At 40.1% G+C, this 20,475-nt stretch overlaps 1 protein-coding gene across 1 annotated transcript in view; it reads right to left on the reverse strand.

The window, feature by feature from the left end:
• Positions 1–20,475, reverse strand: part of INPP4B (inositol polyphosphate-4-phosphatase type II B) — a 516,678-nt gene that overhangs the window by 75,278 nt on the left and 420,925 nt on the right. Inside the window, exons 20-23 of the mRNA XM_045019298.1 lie at positions 9,986–10,158; positions 9,294–9,417; positions 7,191–7,308; positions 2,250–2,390 (exon numbers count right to left, since the gene is read on the reverse strand). Coding sequence (XP_044875233.1) covers positions 2,250–2,390; positions 7,191–7,308; positions 9,294–9,417; positions 9,986–10,158 — 556 coding nt within the window. The remainder of the gene's footprint in view (positions 1–2,249; positions 2,391–7,190; positions 7,309–9,293; positions 9,418–9,985; positions 10,159–20,475) is intronic.

Below are 20,475 nucleotides of genomic sequence, written 5' to 3' on the forward strand. Positions count from 1 at the left end.
ATATCTCCTCTTCTGTTGAAGCTTGCCTATTATTTTCTCAGTGTCTCAGTATTAATCTTAATCAAATACATTCCCAGCTATGGCTCACTGAAACTGGAGATGTTCAGTTCTATTGAAATAACATTTACTAGTAGAACATTAATAATCAAAAGATGATTTCTATTGTTATTAATGTTTCCAATTATGATTATTTCTCCCCCCCCAATAATTATAAACTTTTACTAAAAAACACATTCAGTGTTTCCAATCTTAATTACATATCTCTAGTACAAATGTAAATCTCTAAAATTCAAGGGAGTCCAGTGAAGTCAGATAATATTGTGAACTCCAAGTTTTATGTTTATACTTGAAATGGCAGAATAGTTATTTCTCCATAGATTAATCCAATTTGATTTGCTTGACAGACATGTTTTCTTAATTTTTCATTTTTATTATAGGATTTTCTTTTGTATATGCATACAGAAAAGAGAAGTGTACTGGTCACTGTGGACAACAGCACCATCCTCCCTGTCACTCAGGCCCATACTCTGGGCATCATCTTCAGCTCAGCCCTCTCTCTAAATCCTCTCATCCAGGCTGTACCTAAATCTTGCTGATTCTTTCTGTTTAACACCTCTAAAATCTGGCCTTTCATATCCATCCACATAGCTAAAACTCTCTTCCACGCTCTCATATCACATCTCGATTACTGCAATACTCTTGTCTCTGGCCTTGTCAAATACAATCTTGCCCTGCTCATATCCATTCCGAATGCTGCTGCAAATGTAATTTTCTGAGGCTGTCACTTTGACCATGTCACCTCTTTCTTTGCCTCCCTCCACTGGCTTCCCTTTTTCTACTGCATCAAACATAAGCTACTTGTCTTCACTTTTAAGGCTGTTAACAGCCTGTTCCCACCCTACCTATCATCTCTCATTCACTACTGAGATGTCAACTCCTGCCTCTGATTGGCCCATGCCAGCCTCCATCACCAACTTGTTAAACTTCTCAAACAAGTCCCTTCATGCCTTCTCCCACGTTGCCCCTCACACTTGGGAGGCTGCTCCCCATAAACATCCACAATGCTACCACATTATTCTCCTTCTTATCCTTAAAACTCTCCTTTGCCTTGATGCCTATACAAAATTTGACGAAGATTAGGCCACTGGTATCTTATTGTTTCCTTGTATTCCCCTATCTATCCACCTATCTGTTGTCTTGTCTTATCATCAGCCCCTCCTGCTGCTGAAGTTACACTTTATTTTTAGCATGCCTGCTCAGTCAAAGCTAGCGCGGGTGTGTCTCCTACTCCCAGTGCAGACATAACCTTATATTGTAAACTCTTTGGGGCATGGCCCATCTTTTGTTTTGTGTTTGTACAGCACATTGGAATCCTCGTCCATAACTAGAGCACTACGCACAATGATAATACAAATAATAAATAAAAATATGTTTTGTCTAATTGCACAGTGCACCTAGTAATACTAGCAGCATGTAACTCTGGAGGCTCTTCTTTGTAGTCACGTATATTATTTAGCATTTCCCGGAGCTGTCCTTCACCTAGGAAGCAGATGAATAGTTTGGCGAATCTCTGACAGGAACTGATAGGCTGATAGGCTGATAGGCTGACTAGCTTGATATATAGAACTGTCTTGAGGCTGTAGCTAGGCGAGGCTGTGCAGGCATATTTATACATTAAAAGTTTAAGAAAATATAACACCACCATTCATGCCATTATGAGACTATTAATAACATAATCCATTGCTACTTTATTATCTATTACCTCTATTCATGAGCCCCATACTATCAATTTAAAAAATGTGAGGAAAGTATGCATCTCCCAATGCCTGTTACCTGCCCAACATTGCAGCTTCACATGCTATGATAACAAATTAAGTGGTTTTAGGATTTTCCAAGAGATGTTTCAAAGGGCCAACATCTGCTCTTTGAGAATACATTGCTTCTGTCAGTGTGAATTAGAGCTAAGTGTGTGTATTAAAGAACAAATCAGGCTTTAACTGTAGGAAATAGATTGATATACTTATTACATATCTTTTCCTGACTTTTTGCACTGTTTGTTTTAGTCCGTACCATCCGATTATCTCCTTTAATGTGATTTATTTTTCTAATATGTACCAAAACAATCTGAATTGGCTCAAGGGCAAGTAATAAGCAAGATTCCTATGTAATCCTGTGAGAGACCATCTGGACTAGCACAACATCCAGAAGCAGAGACTAAAACATGTATCTTTCTAAAGGTGCTGCCTTACCTCTCTGCAAGTGTTTGCTGTTCATTGATTCCAACGTTAAAGAGGACTGGGTACACATGCAGCTGCTTTCCTTCTTTGATCTCTTGTGGCAGCAACTCAAACATCTTTGCTGGAAGCTTGACCTCTATTACATAATGTTCACTAGGAAAATAAAAGGAAGCATAAGAGATGAGAATATCTAGCTGTTCAATCTAAACTATCATCCTTGTAGGTCTCACAGCAAAGAATGTTTATACTTAGAAATCAACGTTCTTCCCTCCTGTTAATTGTGTTAAACCTTCATTTAAAGTCTTTTTTATTTATTTTTGTTTTGAAACCATAGCAAATCTATAAGGAAACAGGGTCAGTAATATTATTATACACTAGGTCTTGATAATGACTTCTTCACTGAAGTGGAAAAAAAAGGATTAAAAAAAGTGAGGGCAGTAGAAAAATTAAGAAAAGCCTTTTGTCTCATTATCACTTGGTACAGAAATATTAATGAAGGTACTTCAAATCTTAAAATGCTGTATGCTGAGCTACACCACCATTTTCGTTTGGTTTACTCTTGAATTGACCTGAAGTACACTCTAATACCATTTGCATAATTTCTTGTACCCAGTGAAAACCCTGGGTGAAATCCTAGCCCCACTGCAGTCAATGGCAAAATCTGCATTGAGTTCAGTGGGCCAGGACTTCACTCCTTGGATAGAAAGCATCCTCTGAAGCAAAAGTGGCACTATGAATATACAGTTTAAAAGTACAGGATGGTTCATTACACAAATATGAATTCTGGTGTTTTAGAAGTGACATGATGTGACAGTTTGGGTGTTATATCCTTGTCCCCCGTCTGATTTTCTGAAAACCATGATTCAGCCTCTATTTTGAGTATAACCTTGATTGTGTCTTTCCTTGTACATTGTAACCATCATGCTGGATTGCATCATCTTGTTGAGGTAGGGCTTGTGCCTAGGGTCTGACCCTGAATGAGAAAGACAACAAAGGTGCCTCTCCCCTCTGAGAACAATGAGTTTGATAAACAGACAGACTAAGTTAAAGGAAGCTGGTTCGCCCAGTTTTTCTCCAGAGGGCTGGGACTTTAATTACTCAATGAAGGCTGTCAAGGCAGCCAGAGGGGACTGAAACCAAACACTGCCAGGAAGCAGAGAGCATGTCAAGAGGAAGAAGGCAAGGAGGCACTTACCCCCCTCACACAAGGACAGAGCTTAAGGACTCTCAGAAGGGGTTAGCGTAGACTCATTGGGGAGAGCATACACGCATTTGTTGTTTTTTCATAGCTCTTATATCCTTGTACTGTTTAAGAGTAATGCGTGGGTGTGTTTAAGAAGTTCTTTTGTAAAGCCTCTGTGTTCCTTACGTGTCATGCGGTCTCAGAAGAGTTAAACTATAATCTGGAATGCCCACATGGGTGGAGCTCTGGAGAGAGTGTGCATAAGCTACAGGGGAAACTTGGAAGGGGTCTTGGAAGTCTGAGCAGCTGGACCATGGTACTCCACCATCCAATGGGCTGTCAGACAGGGAATCTACACTCTGGGAGTGTGTCTGAGAGGCCAAAGCTAGAGAGACTGTCCAGACCTGGTGTGCTTGGAAGCATGCAGGATCCGAAGGTCGGGTCCAATAAAGCAGACTGGTGACTACACACAGGAGGGACTCAGCCTGGGGTGTGATACATGCCGTAGCTCAGTTAGCACTAGTGGAAATCTGGTATTGTTAAGCAGCAAATGCTCTATAAAGTAGGCACTCTCATGAGCAGTATCATTAGCTGTGGAATAGTTATGCAAGTCTCCAAGCCCCAGATAAGACTAATTTATGTTTTCTGTATTTAATTCCCTAGTTTAAAGCAGTACAGAGTTTATGAGGTTTCTGCTTGTACAGAAAATTCTTTTCAGATGACCTCTGCATAATGCCATTCGTCCCAGGCCTGCGGGTTGGAATTCCTAATTGCTGAATCTTGACTGTCAAATGCTATTGTGCTACTAATCTGGTATGATGGTATGCTTGCATGAGATTGAAAAGAAATGTTGATTTAGTCTAATTTTAAAAATATGTGCTGCTAAACATCAAGTCAAGAGGACCATCATAATCACTGCATTTCACATCCAAGAATCACTATGTCTTTAGGCTATAAAAAAATCATTGTAAGATGTCGCCTTTAGATATGACAAATTGAAAACAGTGGTGTTGTACATGTGGTGATTTTTGTTTTTGTTTTTTGTGTGCTTGGGACAGAATCTCCACACTCCATCTTGTGTGACTTTTTCAATTTATATTAAATTGCACAATGACAAAAGCTGCCTTTCAAATTATCTTGAGAAATACTACTAAGCTGGGATAATAGGATATCTTCACGGCCCAAGAGCAACACTGAAGTCAGGCAAGAAGACAACAATCATTGTAATCCAAAGCACTCATCTGAGACTAATTTACTATTACGTTACCGGTTTGATTTAAATAAGGTATAGTAACCAAACAAAATCTTTTTTTGCCATGTAATTTATTTTTCCTTGATGGCTGGATTCCATGTAGACAGGCTTAGTGGATTTGATTTGGGTTATACAACTACATTTCCCAGCGAATGGAAGGCTTAGCATAAAAATTAAAGGACAATTTTGGCTAGAGAACAAGTGTCTATAAACTGGCCATGAATAAATTTAGCTTTGAAATTAGGTTTCTAACCATCAGAGGAATGAAGTTCTGGAACAGCCTTCCATAGGTTGTTTGTCCCTACTATTCCTAACTAGTTTTAAGATAGAGCTTGATAAACTTATGTACGGCATTATGTGCAGGGTTGCCTGTGATAGCAGGGGACTAGATTTAATGACCCAGGAGGTCACTTCCAGTCCTGTGTTCCTCAAAATCATTACAAAATTTTAGCATTTAATATCGTCTCTTGCAACAGAAAAACTAGGTTATTTAAGAGAATAATAATAAATCACAACAGCACATTTAGGTATTAATGATTCAAATTTTGGGATTATCTACTTAACTTTACTTGCCTTGCACCTTAACCATGCAGCGATGATAAAAAACATTAGTTGAAAGTTTTTATAATAAACTATCCTGTCATGCCTCAAAGTTCATGGAAATAATAAAAAAAAAATGATAAGGAATTTTTAAAACTACTACTTTTTTTTTTTTTTTTTTTTACTACTTTTGTTTATAATAACCCTTTAAGCATGTGAAACTGAACATTGTTTACTGAAAGATGTTTTGGGGCTGCAGCACACATTAGAGCTGTGACGTTTGGACTGACTTATTTTCATACATAAAATTGAGGACCTAAGCATTTCCCTGCAAAGCAAATTACAGATAATACTCTGACTTTGGAAGCTTTATAACAAAAAGAGGTAAATTAATTTTCTGTCTAGCAGCTCTGCATTTTCCCTGCAAGTTTCATTTTAGAGACCTCTATTACATAAGATCAACTAAAAAAAGGACAGAAGTTAGTCAGAAAATATTTTTTTTTGTTACAGTGATCAGAAAACTGGTAGGTTTCGACCCTACTTTTGCTCTTTACATTTAATCTCCTGTGCCCCTGATCGGTACCGTGTCATCACCTCTCTAACAGGAATGGGGCTCAGCAGAGGTAAAGCTTTCTTTTAATAAACTAATACCACCAATTTCATTCAGTGACTCACCCACCAGTAAGTATAGTATAGTCATGATAGCCAGTAAGTCCTCTTCCTGACAACTATCTGTTCTGCCAATCCATAATGCCTCAGGCATCTTAAAGCCCATGTCTATTTCAAAACCTGGACCTCCTAGCATGACAGTTCAATCAGCTGCAGTAATGGCACCAAGCCAGTAACAGTGGCTGTTGGATTTTTCAAGACTTTTGATGGGAATGTTTACAAAGGACATATTACTTCTGTTCAGGGTCTACTTTTTTCTTAATTATTCCTGATGTTTTCCCATCATGCTCTGACCTTCCTGGATAGTTATTTCAATCCCTTTTCAGAAAGTGCACAGCACGAGAATGAATTGTCAGGAATAATAAAGAAAAATAGTGGTGAATTCCCCCAACTCCTTCCCCCAACAGTGGCAATACATCTTTTCTAAAAAGTTGCTGCTTTTAGCTGAATTTAATTTACTGTCATCTTAAGAATTATAGCACTATTAAGGAAATAATTCCTGCACAGGTAAAAACATTTGAAGTTTTAGACTAGGATAACAACAAAGAAAAGAAAGTTTATCACATGCAAGCTATCCTTTTCAATCCCCGTATGTTACGGACCCTATTTCTGTATTCAACTTATGTACTAAATTTCAGTACTACTTCTTTGAGAAGCAAAGTGTACTAGTATTTAAAGCACAGGTAGGGATTAAAAATATCTGTTCTTTACATCCAGCTCTGCCCCAAACGTCCTGTATGATCTCAGGCAAATCATGTAGGTTTAATTTTTCAGAATTTTGGGTCACCTTAATTTTGGGTTCCCAGTTTAGAGGGACATCAGGTCAGATCTTCAGAGATGCAGCGCCACATCTCCACAGACATGAATGGAAACTGAGTGCTCAGCACCTCTGAAGAAAAGGCCCCAGTGTTTCAAGCTGGGCCCCTGTGTTGAGACAACCAAACTTAGAGGCCACTTTTGAAAATTTTGGCCCTGTGTGCGTCAATTTCCCCATATATAAAAATGGATAACAACAAGTACACAACTCACAGGGACATTGTGAGAATTAATATGTATTAACATTTGTAACTTTGAGATCCTCAGCTGAAGGCACTAGAAAGTCCAAAGCATTATTACCGTTACAGGCTCTTCAGGACATTACTGCCTTTACAGGCCATCTATTCACTCTTCAGACAAGTCACATTTATAGCATTTCCCACATAAGGAAACACAGCAACAAGAAAAACATTGAGTTTCCACTTGATTTTACTGGCACAAGTTAAAGCTACATGTCTCTGGGCTTATGCTTCAGGTAATGGACAATACTTACCGCCTTCCAGTTATTACAGGCAAGAAGTCATTGGATTTGGCTTCAATTATTTTAAACGTTACTTTCTGTAAATCTGAAATGCCCACAGCCATATCTTCTAGCATCCCAATTTCCTCACCTGTACAGAAACATTACAAAAGATGTTAACAGATGCAGATGTGACTGACTAGCTGGTGTCTATACCTGAAAGGGTTCTAGTACAATAATAAGTGTAATACATTTCAAACCGGAGTGACTAAAATTACTCTACTAAATTCACATTTAAGGCATCTAAATAAAAATAGTTGAGAACTTTCTTCACCGAATGACCTTACCAGTGTTTGTGGGTGTTGGATACTTTTGAAAATCAGGTCATTACATTCAAGGGACACAACTTTAGGGCAGCCAGGTTTCAAAATTTTGCCCATATTGACAAGCCCTTTAAAGACTGTTCTGCTCTTGGAGGGCAAATATTTTGAGTATTATAATGGGTGCACCTCTGACAGACTTGAGACAGAGAGCCTCTTATACTGAGGTAGTCTTATAGTGGGGGACAAACAGTAAAACTTGATTTTGGGACTGGCAAAGGGCTGCTTAGATACCGACTGTCCCTACTTAAGTGGGATAGTCACTATTTTCAGAAAAAACAACTCGGCCTGACTTTAAAAAAATCCATTCTTTTCAGTGCATTTCAAGGTGCGTTGCAATTTTTCCCTCCAAATGTCCCACTTAATAGCTATCCGTGTTGCCATCTGTGATTCAGAAACCTCTTGGTGCCAACTGGCAGAGTTACAGGTATGTAGGGTTACAGGGTTCACCAAAAGGGGTCATGTAAGGTCTCTTCTGAAAGCCTGTGTCACCCTGGTCATTATAATCATTACAAAATGTATGTGCAGATAATATATAAAAAGACGTGTGTGTGTGTGTGTGTGTGTATAAACATGGGAAATTATATTCTTAAGTCCTTGTAGTTAAAGGGAAGTCACTCAAAGGTAGAATGCCTTAAGGAAAACTTCTCCATACAGGAGGTGGGAGACACTTATCTCCCTAGCTAACTATTGTGTATTGAGTGTCTTGTGGTAGAAGTTTATCAGCATCCAAAGTCAAATGCTAATGAAGAGCTTGCGGGGGACTTCAAAATAAAATTAACAGGAACAGGTAAACAGTGGGATTTGAGGGGGGCAGGGGTTATCCTATTTTCAATTGAAAATCAAAGGTATGGTCTGGTTATCTAGTGGTGAAAAAATACACTCTGGAATCCTTCACCAAGGAAATAAACTGACAGTGGGTTTACTTCATGAAAAAGGGGTCTCAGTTGGCTGAAATCACTGGGAAGAACTTTGGGTGAGATAAACTTCTTTATACAGGAGAACAACTTGTTAGTTAAGTTTAGGCTATAAAAAGCACATTACAATTTTGTTTCATAAGTAATCCTTTGTTTCCGACATTTCTGTCTGCTATCAAATGAATCTGCTATCCTTCGTTAAATAAACCTGTACTTGCTTTCTCTATAAACAAATCTAAGTACTGTGTATTAAGCAAAGTTGTGTTCTAAGGTGAACTAGTAAGCTGTGGTGTATTGCATCATAGCATCTATGAAGCAGTTGGAAATTTAAATACCTTAGTGCTATCTTCACATCACAAGCCTGACATGTAATTTCCAGAAATACTGACTGGCAGTAGATTATAGATTTAGTAGCTATTTAAACTGGGTATCTGGGTTAGTTGTATAAACCAATTATTTGGGTCAGCCTAAACACCTGTACTAGTATAGTTTACAGTATTTTTCAAATATAAAAGTCACAATAGTTGTATTGCGGAAACTAGTCTGTTGTATTAATGACATTACAATTCAGCACTCCACATGGAATAATTAGAACGCATGTTTTCAAAAGAAACTGAACAAAAACAGATTACTATACTTTATTATGCTGAACTGACATATAGTACTATATCAATGGCTTTAACTGTGCTATTGTATGGAAGCCTGCTGTTTTGTATTAGGGTAATATTTGTTGATTCAATAAGCCAAATTACTGAATAAAAGTTAAAATAAGAACCTACTGGGTGAACTTCTTGGTTTGTAAAGAAGGCTAAGCAATGTTGTTCCAGGGGAATACTTACTATATGTGCTGAGAAGTCCTTCGTATTGAACAATTAACCCAACAGTATGAAGCTGCTGTAGGAAGCCTTGATCATGTAAACTTGTGTGCAATTTGATTATAAACCCACAGACCAATCCAGCAAGCTAAACAAACAAACAAACAAAAAGATGGTAGAAATTTTGTGGGGATACAGGTTGTACTTTGGTGACTGGAGAACAAGATGGAAATTACTGTTTGGCGAATATATATAATCTCAATTGTATATTATGGTATTTTGTAGCGTAACATATACATAAAATATATGGATCTCATTCTGACCTTAAATTGGTTTTACACCCATGAAACTTCATTGACTTCCAGTGGGGTTACTTCTGATTTACACTGCTGTAACTGAGATCAGAAAGATGCCCTTAAGTCTATTAATATTTAAGGTTGGGGTTTTCAAAGGAGCCTAGGTAATTAGGCACCCAACTCCTATTTAAATTAGATGACATTTATTCATTTAAGTCCCTTAGGCTCCTTTGCAAACCCATCCTAAATCAATTAATTGCATAGTACAGAAAATTAAAGTGAATGAATTAAAACAAATGAAGGAGTTGTGTTGTGTTAAAAGAAACAATGAATACCTGCATGTATGCCATGATTAATTACAATAATGAAAATAACAAACAGTAATCACAACAGAAAAACAGTGACTCAAGAAGCACCTACTGCTTGACTAATGACGATGTCTCTTCGTAGGGTCAGCATCAAATGCTGTGGCAAGCCACATGCAAGTTCCTGAAGTAGAACAAAAGTCATTGATTGCTTTGCCCTTGTCACCACCTCTCCCATGCAGTCTTTGAGTGTAATTATGAGGGGATAAAGCTGCTCATACCAGTCACCTGGAACAATACAGAACATGAAGACTAGTTATACTGTAGAAAAACCTGTAGATGAAAGCTTTTTCTCGGGGACAGAGACGTTGGCAGTGGCTGTGTAGATCCTCCAGTCCTTCCAACCCCATTCTAACCATTATGCTAGAGCAGGCTCCATGGAATGGTTATCCTGGGGAAAATATCCATCTCTCTTCCTTCCCCTGTATATCTCCCCTGTGTCTAAACTACATACTCAGGGTGGGAGCTGGGATTAGATTTAATCCCAAACAAATACTCCTGTATAAATCTAACTGTCATATTTACTTGTGTTATTATTTCCATAGCACTATAGTTATTCACAGCTCTGTAAAAAACACGTGGAAAGGCATGGGGCCAGATGTGTAAATTGTTATAGCTCACTTGAAGTTCATGGAACTATGACTGAAAAAGCACAAATATAGCACCCATCTATAAAAAAAGAATATAAGGACAACCTGGGGAATTACAGACCAGTCAACTTAACTTCAGTACCTGGAAAGATAATGGAGCAAATAATTAATCAATTTGCAAACACCTTGAAGATAATAAGCTGATAAGTAACAGTTAGCGTGGATTTGTCAATAACAAATCATGTCAAACCAACCTAATAGCTTTCTTTGACAGGGTAACAAGCCTTGTGGATAGAGGGGAAGAGGTAGATGCGGTATATCTTGACTTGAGAAAGGCTATCTCGCACGACCCTCTCATAAACAAACTAGGGAAATACAACCTATGTGGAGCTACTATAAGGTGGGTGCATAACTGGTTGGAAAACCGTTCCCAGAGAGTAGTTATCAGTGATTCACAGTCAAGCTGGAAGGGCATATGGAAACCGGACCCCTTCTGGGTCCGGTTCTGTTCAATATCTTCATCAATAATTTAGATAATGGCATAGAGATTACACTTATAAAATTTGCAGACAATACTAAATCGGGAGGGATTGCAAGTGCATTGGAGGATAGGATTAAAATTCAAAATGATCTGGACAAACTGGGGAAATGGTCTGAAGTAAATAGGATGAAATTCAATAAGGACAAATGCAAAATACTCCACTTAGGAAGGAACAACCAGCAGCACACATACAAAATGGGAAATGACTGCCTACAAAGGAATACTGTGGAAAGGGATCTGGGGGTCACAGTGGATCACAAGCTAAATATGAGTCAACAGTGTAATACTGTTGCAAAAAAAGTGAACATCATCCTGGGATGTAGTAGCAGGAGTGTTGTAAGAAAGACACAAGCAGCAATTCTTCCACTTTACTCCACACTGATTAGGCCTAAACTGGATTATTGTATCCAGTTCTATTTGCCACATTTCAGGAAAGATATGGACAAATTGGAGAGAGTCCAGAGAAGAGCAATAAAAATGATTAAAGGTCTAGAAAACATGGCCTATGAGGGAAGATTGAAAAAATTGTGTTTGTTTAATCTGGAGAAGAGAAGACATGATAACAGTTTTCAAATACGTAAAAGGCTGTTACAAGGAGGAGGGAGAAAAATTGTTCTCCCTTAACCTCTGAGGAAGGAAGAAGAAGCAATGGGTTTAAATTGCAGCAAGGGAGGTTTAGGTTGGACATTAAGAAAAAATTCTTAACTGTCAGGGTGGGTAAGCCCAGGGAGGTTGTGGAATCTCCATTATTGGAGATTTTTAAGAGTAGGTTAGACAAACACCTGTCAGGGTGACTGGAGTGCAGGCGACTGGACTAAATGTGCAGGGGACTGGACAGATGACCTCTCGAGGTCCCTTCCAGTCCTCTGATTCCTAATGTGTTCCTGAGCTGCTCATTTGTAGCCTTAGTGATCTCTCCAGGTGGTCCAATAATCACTGGGATCGTTTTTTGACAATTTACACCAGCTAACAATTTGCTCCTCATTCCTGCACTGAAGAGTTTATAATCTAAGTTATACAGAGCTGAACAAATACAGTTTAGTTGTGAGAGTGGGAGCTTCCCACATCTAACAGGAGATCAGCCTTGGAAGGCAAGGAAAAGAAGCAGCTGGGTGCAGGATTAGCAGACTAATGTATGGTATGGGCATTAGTCATTCTTCTCTATCTTTTTTGAACTTCTTTCTATTTCTTTGTTTTGGATATTTAAGGATAATAAAATGACTTTTGGAATTATCTGAAGGACAGATGTTGGTAATGAAAATAACTATATATCACAATATTTTGAAATATATTTTGATGTTTTATTAAAGTGCATATTAAAAATAAAAGATTTTCAAATAATGAAATACTTTAAAAAATGGAATGCTTGAGTGAAATAAAAAGGAATACAACAAACATATCTAGTGATGGACGAAAACTGGAATTATTTATCCAAACTGGCCCCATCACTACTTCACATTTGGACTCTGTAGGTTTTAATAAAATTAGATGTGAATCCAAACCACCCAGGATTTGCCTAATCTCTAATACATCACACCCAGATTCACCCTCCTCAGGAATCTGTCCAATTTTCATCACCTTATTTTAAGAATTCAGATGTGTAGAAAATACCAAGATTATACAGTATGTGACAGACTGAATAACATACAGCAAGCCACCGTATTTGCTGTGGATTGGTGTTATTAAGGATCATAGACTTAATGAAAATATGTTCCATTTAAATATATTGTGATAGACCCATGCCAGTTGGGTACAGCAGAGTAGTCCCGTTGGGATCCAGGAAGTGGGCGGGCTTCCCTTAGGCTGGGGGGAGGTCCTTTGGCAGTGGGTGGGTGAAAGCTTCCACCCGCCCATTGCTAAAGAACCTCCCCCCAGCCTAAGGGGAGGATCCACAGGTCCAGCATTCCAAATAATTGCGGGGGACAACTAAGGAGTTAACAGGAATGGGAGTGAGGTCACAGAGCTAAACGAAGGGAACCTGACAGGGACCAAGTAGAAGAATCCCGGATAGTGCCCACTGCTCCTCAAAGGTGTCAAGGGAGCCAGCAGATGCTGCCTAGAGGAACTCTGCACAGATACGTGAACAGACTGAGGAGTGGAAATAGGCCCCACAGTTGCAGGAAACCCCATCAGCCAACCTCCTCTCCCTGGTTTTGTAGATGGCCATTTTGGCCAGGGCTAGGAGGAGGTTGACAAGGAAGTCCCATGACTTTGTTGAGCCATGGATAGGGAGTGAGTCGATGAACAGGTGAGGGGAAAAGTGCAACCAAAACCGTAATAATATATCTAAGAGAAGCTGGAATAGGGGCTGCAACCTGGTGCACTCCAGATATACATGAGCCATGGTCTCTCTCACACTGCAAAAGGGGCAGGTGTCTGGGAGGGGAGTGAACCGCACCAAGTACATGCCCGTGCTCACGGCTCCATGAAGGAGCCACCAGCTGATGTACAGCAGAGTAGTAAAAAGCAGATATACGGGCCACTGGATAAGCAGTTTTCTGTTCTCTGGCTGACCAGAGTGGGGTGGACACATGACTCCAATTAGCTACAAAGAGTCAGTTGAGGCCGTTAGGCTAATGAGAACACCTGACTCCAATTAACCTGCAAAGAGTCGGGTGAAGCTGTTAAGCTAATGTGAACACCTGACTCTAATTAAGGCTCCTCTGATATTGTAAAAGAGCTGACTCCGGTTAGGCTGGGGGAAGGAAAAGGAAGCCAGAGGAAAGGAAGTGCGGCTGGGTAATGAAGACACCCTCAAGTCACTGGAAAGGGAGCCCTAAGGTAAGGGTGAAGAAGGCATTAAGAGAGAGAAGCAGGAGAGCTGTGGGGGAAGTGGCCCAGGGAAGTGTAGCAGCTCTGGAGGTGAAAGGTCGGCTGCCAACAGCTGCTGCCACTAGGGTCCCTGGGCCGGAACCCAGAGTAGAGGGCGGGCCTGGGTTCCCCCCAACCCACCACTACAGAAACACCTCCTGGAAGAGGAAGACAGACCCCATCAGGACAGGAGGCTAAACTGTTCTTGAATAAGCTCTAGGGACAACAGAGACTGAGGGAATTCTCTCACCAACCTCCTTGCTGACTTATGATGAAAAGGGCTCAGTAGACTGTACCCTGGCCCTAGAGAGAGAAGGGCTACGTGAAGGGTTGCAGTGAGCCACTGAGGCTAGCATAGACCTCCTGGAAGTGCAGGACCCACAGAGACAAGGTCGGAGATCTGCCACAGTATAAATTAAATTGGAGATAATGGCAAATTGTTTCAAGTAACATTCCAAGCCAGATCAGTGAAGGACTAATTAACACTGGAAAGGGAAGACAGAGGTGTTCTGTGGGGAAGTTAATTTAGACTATGATTTGAAAAGATATACCCATGAACTAAATTCTGTCCAAAAGTGTATGTTATAAGTCGGGAACTATGAAGGATAAAAGAAACTTTTGAAATGCTAGGTTGCAGGAGGTAGGAAATAATTATGAGGTCAGGGCAGTCATCTAATGATCTGGATTTCTTGATAAACTGGGCCCATTCAAACAAAATGTGTTTTAATAAAACCAAATGAAAAGTTATACATCTGAGAAAAATGAATGCAGGTCATACCTATTGAGCTGGTGACTGTATCCTGGAAAGCAGTGACTCTGAAAAGGATTTAAGGGTCGCAGTGGACTAGGAACTGAACATGAGCACCCACTGCAGTGCAGTGGCAAAGTCCCGTGTGATCCTTGGACTTATAAACTGGGGAGTAGTTAGTAGGAGTAGGGAGGTGATTATATCTCTGTATATGACATTGGTGAGATGGAGACTGAAATGCTGTGTACAGGTCTGATGTCCACATTTTTACAAGGATGTTGAGAAATTGGAGAGGGTGCAGAGAAGACCCACAAAAATGATTGCAGGTCTAGAGAAAATGCCTTACAGTGAGAGATTTAAAGAGCACAATCTGTTTAGCTTATCAAAAAGACTGAGAGGTGACTTGATTACAGTGTGCAACTACCTTCATGGGAAGAAAATAGCAAGTGCTAACAAACTTAGCAATCCAATGGAGAAGGTCATAAGAACCAATGGCTAGAAACTGAAGCCAGACAAATTCAGATTAGAAATTAAACATAGATTTGAACTGTGATGGTAATTAACTATTGGAACAAACTAATAAGGGAAGAAGTGGTGGATTCCCCGTCTCCAGATGTCTTCAAATCAAGCCTGGATGCCTTTCTAGTTCAAACAGGAATAATTTAGGGAAAGCTCTATGGTCTGTCTTATGCAGGAAGTCAGACTAGATGATCACAGTTGTCCCTTCTGGCCTTACAGTCTATAACTCTATGAAGATATGATTTAGCCAAACACTATATAAGTTATTGGGCTCATGACAGGGGTAACTGAGAGAAATGTAAGGAAACACAGTAAGTCATACTAGATGATCTGGTCCCTTCTGGCCTTAAACTCTATGAATCTATGAAATAAAACCGTTTGCCCAGGAAAGCAAACACAATAAATGAGATTGGAAGACACAGCATGTGCTGTGCCAGAGAAGTCATTCTATATGCGATAAGAGCAGAGTTTATTGTCATAGTATTAATATGAAGGATGCTTCAATGCCTGATATGGTAATAAGCAAGGTCACACCTGACCACATTAAAGTAGTCTCAAAAGTTTAATTGACATTCATCCTATTTCAAGAGGTAAAAGATTGGTAATCTCTACACTGCAACTGGGAGTGAGCCTGTCATCTTGGGCAGACAGACTCGCACTAGTGGGGCTTGAGCTAGCGCACTAAAAAATAGCAGTGTGGGCATTCTGGCTTGGGCTGGAGCTCAGGCTCTGAAGCCTAGAGGGTTGGGCGGGCTTGAGAGCCTGAGCTGGGACATCCACATTGCTATTTTTAGTGCTCTAGCTCAGTTCTGTCCATCTTGGCTGGGAGACTCACTTCCAGCTGTACTATAGACATACCCCAAGGCAGTGGTTTTCAAACATTTTTTTCTGGGGACCCAGTTGAAGAAAATTGTTGATGTCCGTGAACCAATGGAGCTGGGAATGAGGCGTTTGGGTGATGAGAGGGGCTCAGGGCTGGAGCAGGGGGTGTGGGAGGGGATCAGGGCTCTGGGCTGGGGGTGCAGGCTCTGGGGTGGGGCTGGGGATGAGGGGTTTGGGGTGCAGGAGACGGCTTTGCATTTCGGGGGGTGCTCAGGGCTTGGGCAGGGAATTGGGGCTCGGTCTTCCCTCAGGCAGCTCCCGGTCAGTGAAGCAGCAGCGGTGCTTAGGCAGGCTTCCTGCCTGTCCTGGCACCATGGGCTGCACTGCGCCCCGAAAGCAGCCAGCAGCAGGTCTGGCTCCTAGGCGGAGGCATGCAAGCAGCTCCACACACCTCTCACCTGCAGGCACCGCCCCCCACAGCTCAACCAGCCAATGGGAGTGCAGAGCCGGTGCTTGGGGCAGGGGCAGCACGGTGTCAGAAGAGGTAGGAACTAGCCTGCCTTATCCGGGCAGCACTGCCAACGGGACTTTTAACGGCTGACCAGACACGTCGCGACCAAGTTCCTTACATTCCGCGACCCTGTACTGGGTCGCGATCCACAGTTTGAAAACCACTGCCCTAAGGTGCTGAGGGTCAGGCAAAAAGACTGGCAATCACAGAGAAAGAGGGAGAGAGAGAGAGCACAGTGTAGAAATGTGTCATATTTTCTGATCTTGTTTCTAAAAATTCGTTGGATTGAGACTACCTGGGGAGAGCTAAAGAGTCTAAGATCTAGGCATGGTTTTCTTTGACAAGCTTTATTTGTTTCATTTAAGATGCTTTTGAATCTTAGAATTTTATTACAGTCTTATCTTTCAGTCAGGAAAATAAACTTTTGAACCCCAGTGAGAGGGAGAAGTGGAACCAACGATATATAACTGGGATCACTCAGTCAAAGGAGATAACCCATCGATATTACAAAAAACCACAGAAGTATTTTCTTTTTATTATAAATATACTATGTGTTACATATGGCGTTCACTGCTTCAAGGAATTATTGAGGCACATACCGTGACAGGATTTTAAAAAGGGCTAGATAATTTTTTAACCATCAATATAATTTAATAACTTACTTTATATATAACTTTATATGACTTACTAACAACACTTAGTGGTTACAAGCAAGTTACGATGATCAGATTTCAGTTTCAGGTTCTAATTATTATTATTATATTAATCATGCCTAATGACTAAGCAAGAATGGGTCCTCATTGTGCTAGACACAGAGTAGTAGAAAGTTCCTGCCCTGAAGAGCTTACAATCTAAATAGGAAGTCATCCTAATTTTCTTCCCTCTCTTTCCCAAAGTATTCCACATAAGATTCAGTGCACTGGTTGTTGGGAGAGTGTGCTTTCTTCTATAGCATCAAATTTTGTCCACTGCTGACTTATCAAGAAAGAGACTATTGTATCTGAACCAGTGGGCTAGAAAAGAATGGCAATTGCAGTGCAGGGCCATAGGCCTCTATCGTCTGTGCTCAATGTACAGTAAGTAAAGAAAAGATATTACTTAAAGACTTTTCATCTCTTTTCTTAATGAAAGGTCTCAAATACAGTTTGCAAATATATACACAGAGCAGAACCCTAATTTTGTGAATACTCCCAATACCTTCATAACTGTGGGTTTATATAATCAGATTTACCCTGATTATAGCACAGAGCTGGCTCAGCAGAAAAGGAGAGGAGGGGAGAAGTCTTCCAGGGAGCTTCAGTCTTGCAAAACTCGTAAATGCTGCAGGACTGACATTTGGCTCCTAGGGAGCTCACAAGCGCTGCATGACTATATCTCCCACAAGCCTTAGGGACATCACAAGAGTGGATCTTAACTCAGTACAACCCTATGGAATATAACTACACTCCAGTTAACACAGACTTTTCAGCTTAAGAGATTTCAGACATGCACACAACATTTAACTTACCACCAAAACAAAGTCACTTCTGAGATTAACTGCTGTTGCTGTCAAAGAGTACCCAGCAACCTATACCCAACTGAAACTTCATTGTGAATAGACAGAATTCTAATTATTCAAACTGAAATTTATGCTGGACAACAGAATAAAAACCCTTACTCTTGTCAGCGTTGGGAGTACTTTATGTTAATACCAACATCACTATACCAATTAATAAAGTACTTTTGAAGATCTAAAAGCATGGAAGTACTAAACATTATTCTACTCAATTATCAGAGGTGCTTAAAACCTTGGTTTTATATCGCACACAAAAGGTGGCACCACCAATAGCACCGTACTCATTAATGTCATGAAAATCACTGGAGATTCAGTAATTGGAACCTCTTTCTATATCTAGTACTGAACTAAAACCACTTCCTGCACACCTGGGAAGTCTCTAGGCATCTCCCTGCAACTGTGTTTGTAGTGTCATCGCCCACACAGTGATAAAAACAGGGCATGCCTGATTAACTTGATCTCTGAGAGTTGACCTTGTATATTAAATAAACAAGGGATTCATAAGGATAATTTTATTTTTTTAATCAAAAATTCTCACACTGAATATCTAAAAATGTCTCAACTCTTGTTGAATTTTTAAGTTCCACAAACGCTATGAAATGGCAGCAAAATTACCCATCAAAATATTTATATCACTTACAATATACATCTCTTTAGTTATGTTTTAAAAAGCAGTTTTCCAGAATCTCTAGGCTCACTACATTTCGTCTGATCTAGGAGGAACACATTCAGTTTTGGACAATAATAGAATGTTATTCTAGAATATAAACAGAACTGCTTTTTTCCTGCAGGGTACAAGATAAAATTATTCAAACTGAACTAAATTACTTGTACCAATCATCTGACTGATTGTTTACACTGAATTTTTGTTCATTCAGTCAACACAGAATATGTTTAATCTCCAGTAGGTGGAGCTAGAAAATAAGTCTGAAACAGGATTGCATTATCACTCATTATTCCCCATTATAAAATTAGAATAGCCCTTTACATTTAGAAACTAGGGAACTTACCCACTGAAGGATAAAGTCTCATTTTTTTAGTTTTTAAAAAAATAAAGATTAGTTCTTGAATAAGTACCAAACTGCCTAGCCTGGAGACACCATAGGGAACAACAGTACAAGCTTCCCCTCTATGCCCTGTCAATATGCCTCTAAGGGTGGTCTCCACGATAATTCAACCCTTGGCATCTCTAAAAAAAACACCAAGAAGGATGCCAGTTGTGATGGTGGATTTTCAGGTGCAGACACTTTTCCACGAGGAACTGAACTGAGATCACCAGTTCATTCCACATAGATTTTTGAACAGCCGTCAGAAGCAATTTTGGTAGCTACTGCATTGGGCCTGATTTGAACCAAGAGGTGAAAAAATCTGTGTTCTATTACCAGTCTCAGGAGCCTTCCAGTCCCATGCACAACCCTAATTTAGTAGGATTTATATACACAGTTCACATCAATTTTAGCAAAAGTTGTGCATGTCAATACCCAGTGGATGAAGTTGTGTCACACACACACACCTCTGAGTGTAAACTGTACACCACCACAAGATATTGATCTCATTTATATTCTCAGTTTTCATCCCAAATACACACACAAGGACTAAAAGTGAAAGGTGAATTCAGCTTTTTAGTTCTAAACAGTATTTTAAGCCCATTCGTTCAGGAACAACTAGATATTTTTATTTTCAGTGTTTGTGTGCAAACTGTACCTGGTAATGGCAGTTGCAGTCAGTGCTGTTGCTCCTTCAACCTCTGCTTTCACTTCACACTTTTTATGCTACTTAAAAAAGTGTTATTTTGGTTAGCTAACTGCTTAACAAGCTGAGGAAGTTGAGGGTAAATTGCCAGAAATTTAACCATGTAAAAACTGATAAAGCTATGCTCAGATAATATTTTCATAAATTCAGCTATGAATTTTTTCTTTTGCACAATGAGCTCTTTACTGCTATTAGGCTTCTTTTGGGAACCGAGGTCTATATGATTTATATGAACACCCTCCCCCTCCAACACTACACACTACAGTTTGGAGTTTATTACAGACTTCAGCACACTTGGCTAGAGTATAACTCTCTCATATCTGAGAGCATTTCTACGCTGCAATAAAACACCTGTGGCGGCCTGTGTCAACTGACCTGAGCTCATGATGCTCAGACTATGGGGCTATGATGTTGCAGTGCAGATGTTTGGACTCCCCCCCCCCTCTCTCACAGGGCCCCAGAGTCCAGGCTTCAGCCTGAGCATCTACACTTCAATTTTATAGCCCAGTGAGCAGAGTCAGCTGACACAGGCCAGCAGCAGGTGTTTTATTGCAGGGTACACACACCCAGAGAGGCTTTATAGGAGTACTTTATAAAGAGAAAACACTGTTGTTTGAGAGCATGAGCCAGATTCAGCCCTAGGTTCTGTTGTCTTATGTAGTCATAAGTTAGGGTGGGAGAAGCAGTGAGAAGAAT

This window comes from Mauremys mutica, chromosome 5 (genome assembly GCF_020497125.1).
Source record: "Mauremys mutica isolate MM-2020 ecotype Southern chromosome 5, ASM2049712v1, whole genome shotgun sequence".
NCBI lineage: Eukaryota > Metazoa > Chordata > Testudines > Geoemydidae > Mauremys > Mauremys mutica.